Source organism: Topomyia yanbarensis, chromosome 2 (assembly GCF_030247195.1).
Source record: "Topomyia yanbarensis strain Yona2022 chromosome 2, ASM3024719v1, whole genome shotgun sequence".
Taxonomy (NCBI): Eukaryota; Metazoa; Arthropoda; class Insecta; order Diptera; family Culicidae; genus Topomyia; species Topomyia yanbarensis.
In genome coordinates this window covers 96,932,827-96,935,368 of record NC_080671.1, presented here as the reverse complement: position 1 = coordinate 96,935,368, position 2,542 = coordinate 96,932,827, and the positions used below count along the sequence as shown (strand labels likewise).

Here is a 2,542-nt window from a genome sequence, read left to right as displayed (position 1 = left end):
AATTCAATCATCTTGTTAAAAAATGCTCAACTGATGTACTATTCATAAAAATAGCTCTAATTGATTTAAACTAATCTTTATAAAATTCAACTGTCCCCTTTATATCGAAATGTATCCCTAATTTTAAGATATTTTTAAGAAATTTAAAATGTAAAACAAAGAAATTGGCACTTTCAGGCTAACGCAAACGTGCTTTACCAAATTAATTAACTGAATAAATAAAGGCAGCAGTTAATACTACACCTACTGAGCTTCGCAGAATATTTTTTATCATCACAGAAATAAAACAAACGAGTTAAGCTTAGGAATCGATTGTGTATTTAAATAAACATGTCCCGTCTCTTTGCTAATTGGATGAATTATTCTTTTTTGTGGGAAATCAAATAAATTCACCTTTATGACCAGCCAATCACATCTTACTGACACACATATTCTCATGTGTTTTTCGCTGATGATTTCGGATAAAGGTCTTCCCACATACCGAACATTTGTGGGGATAGTTCCCCGTGTGACAAATCTCATGCCGCTTCCTATCGCTAATATAGCGAAACTGTTTCGAGCAATACTGACACTGGTACGGTTTCTCTCGGGTATGCACCTTCAAGTGGGTCTTTAGGTTAGACTTTTCCTTGAACTTTTTCGGGCACAGGCTGCAGTCGAATTCAAACGCTTGATCGTCGTGGGTCTTCAAATGCGATCTTAGATGTGCTTGTCTGTGGAACCGTGAACCACACACGTTGCAAATTAGCGTCTTCTCCTGGTGGATCCGCTGATGACCGCGTAGGTCGGCCGCTGTTTTGAAAGTGCCACCGCAAGTGGTACAGGAAAAATTCCGCTCCGTTCGGTGCGTTGTCTCGTGGTTGGAAAGTTTTGACGGACATTCGAAAGATTTGCCACATTCCGGGCAGGAATAGGATTTCGGTTTGTACACCAGAATCTGATGGTTTCGGAGACTTGTGTTCGTTTTGAAGTATTTGTAACAGATATTGCATTGCTTCTCGCGGCCTTCGTTAGCATAAGAATGCTGGAATTGATGCGTATCTACGCCGTGCTGGAAAAGTTCTTCTATTGTATCGAAAGTAGACTCACAACCGCAGCAAATTTTAACGGGTTGATCTTCAAGGCGGTAGCTTGAAACTGTTCTTACATCCTTGTGAGTGGCTCTCATGTGCGATCTTTTTTGTTGTGGGTCATCGAAATACGTGTTGCAGATATGACAACGATAGTCTCGAATCATTTTTTGAAGATGACACGCTAGACTTTTGCGAGTTTCAAAACTCTGGAAACAGACGACGCATTCGAACAGACTGACCGTATCGGTGATCAAACGGTTTGATGCGTGTACCTCCGAACCGTGTTGAATAAGTTCATGGCGCGATTGGAACTTGAGCTTACATTTGCGAATACAGCATCTTACAATGTGTCCACCGCCATCTATCTTTGGTCCATCATATATTAAGTCGTTTTCTTCATCCGAGCTATTTTCTTCGTCAGACTCCGATTGAATACTAGTTCTCTCAACCGCTTCAACTGCGTCAGGGTCATGTTTTATTTTAACCCATTTCTGAGATCCTACGTCGTGGATTGATTCTATTAAAAGACCTATTAGCTTCATGGACACAGACTCAGGTTCACCCTCAAGATATTCTACAGGCGAGATATCTAAATCAAGCAAACGTTCGTCAGACTCCTTGTGCATTTTTTGTATCACTTCTCCGGCATCCGGAATGTTTGGCGGTTGTACTAATACCACATCCTCCTTCATAGAAACTTCATCTAGCTTCCCAGCAAGTTCTGACTCAGCAACTTGATCTACGGACAGAAACGATTTCCTGAGATTGCTGATATCGTTTGACAAATTGCCCATCAGATTTGATTCCTGCGTTAGCGATTTCTTTAGCAACGTATCCGCTTCTCGCACTCGTTGCACATAGAGAAAGGCATCAATGGTCAGTTCTACGCAATCAATACAGGCAATCGCAGATAATTGATCAGTTTCGGTTATCTAAAATAGGTTGGTTGACGTTAAAACATGACCAGATACTAGTGCCTATTTTGAAGCTTCACTGGACTTACCTCGATGGAAGCAACAAAGCTAACCATTTCGGCAAGCGAGTTTCCATTTCTGCGAGCAAAAACGGAAACATATTCAGTAATCACTTTGGTACACAGGCGACAAATATACATTTTGGTTTTGTTAAAATTCACACCGGTAAAACTGTTTATTTTATATCAACATTTCAAAGTATAGAAGAAAATTGAAATATTCGAACTGTTCATGAAAAATAAACACCCAATCGATTGGATTTTGACAGTTTCGGGAATGTTGTGAAACGCCAGAGATGCCAGGTACTTTTTTCAAATGTCTGCAATAATAATTTTAAAAGTCTGGGAAGAACAAAAAATGTCAGGAAAGCTAGTGTAACCAAAGGCCTTTATATTCAAAAATCTGCAAATATCTGCAACCAAACTAAAAAATCTGCAAATATCTGCAACCAAACTAAAAAATCTGCAAATATCTGCATCATCGAAAAAATCTGCA

At 39.6% G+C, this 2,542-nt stretch overlaps 1 protein-coding gene across 1 annotated transcript; it reads right to left on the bottom strand.

The window, feature by feature from the left end:
• Window positions 1-295: 295 nt before the first annotated feature.
• On the bottom strand, window positions 296-2,315 carry LOC131678905 (zinc finger protein 287-like). Its single transcript, XM_058959335.1, has 2 exons — window positions 2,077-2,315; window positions 296-2,005 (listed from the first exon to the last, which is right to left on the bottom strand). Exons 1-2 carry the CDS (start codon window positions 2,185-2,187, stop codon window positions 410-412), a joined length of 1,707 nt encoding a protein of 568 aa, XP_058815318.1. The 5' UTR covers window positions 2,188-2,315; the 3' UTR covers window positions 296-409.
• Window positions 2,316-2,542: the final 227 nt, after the last annotated feature.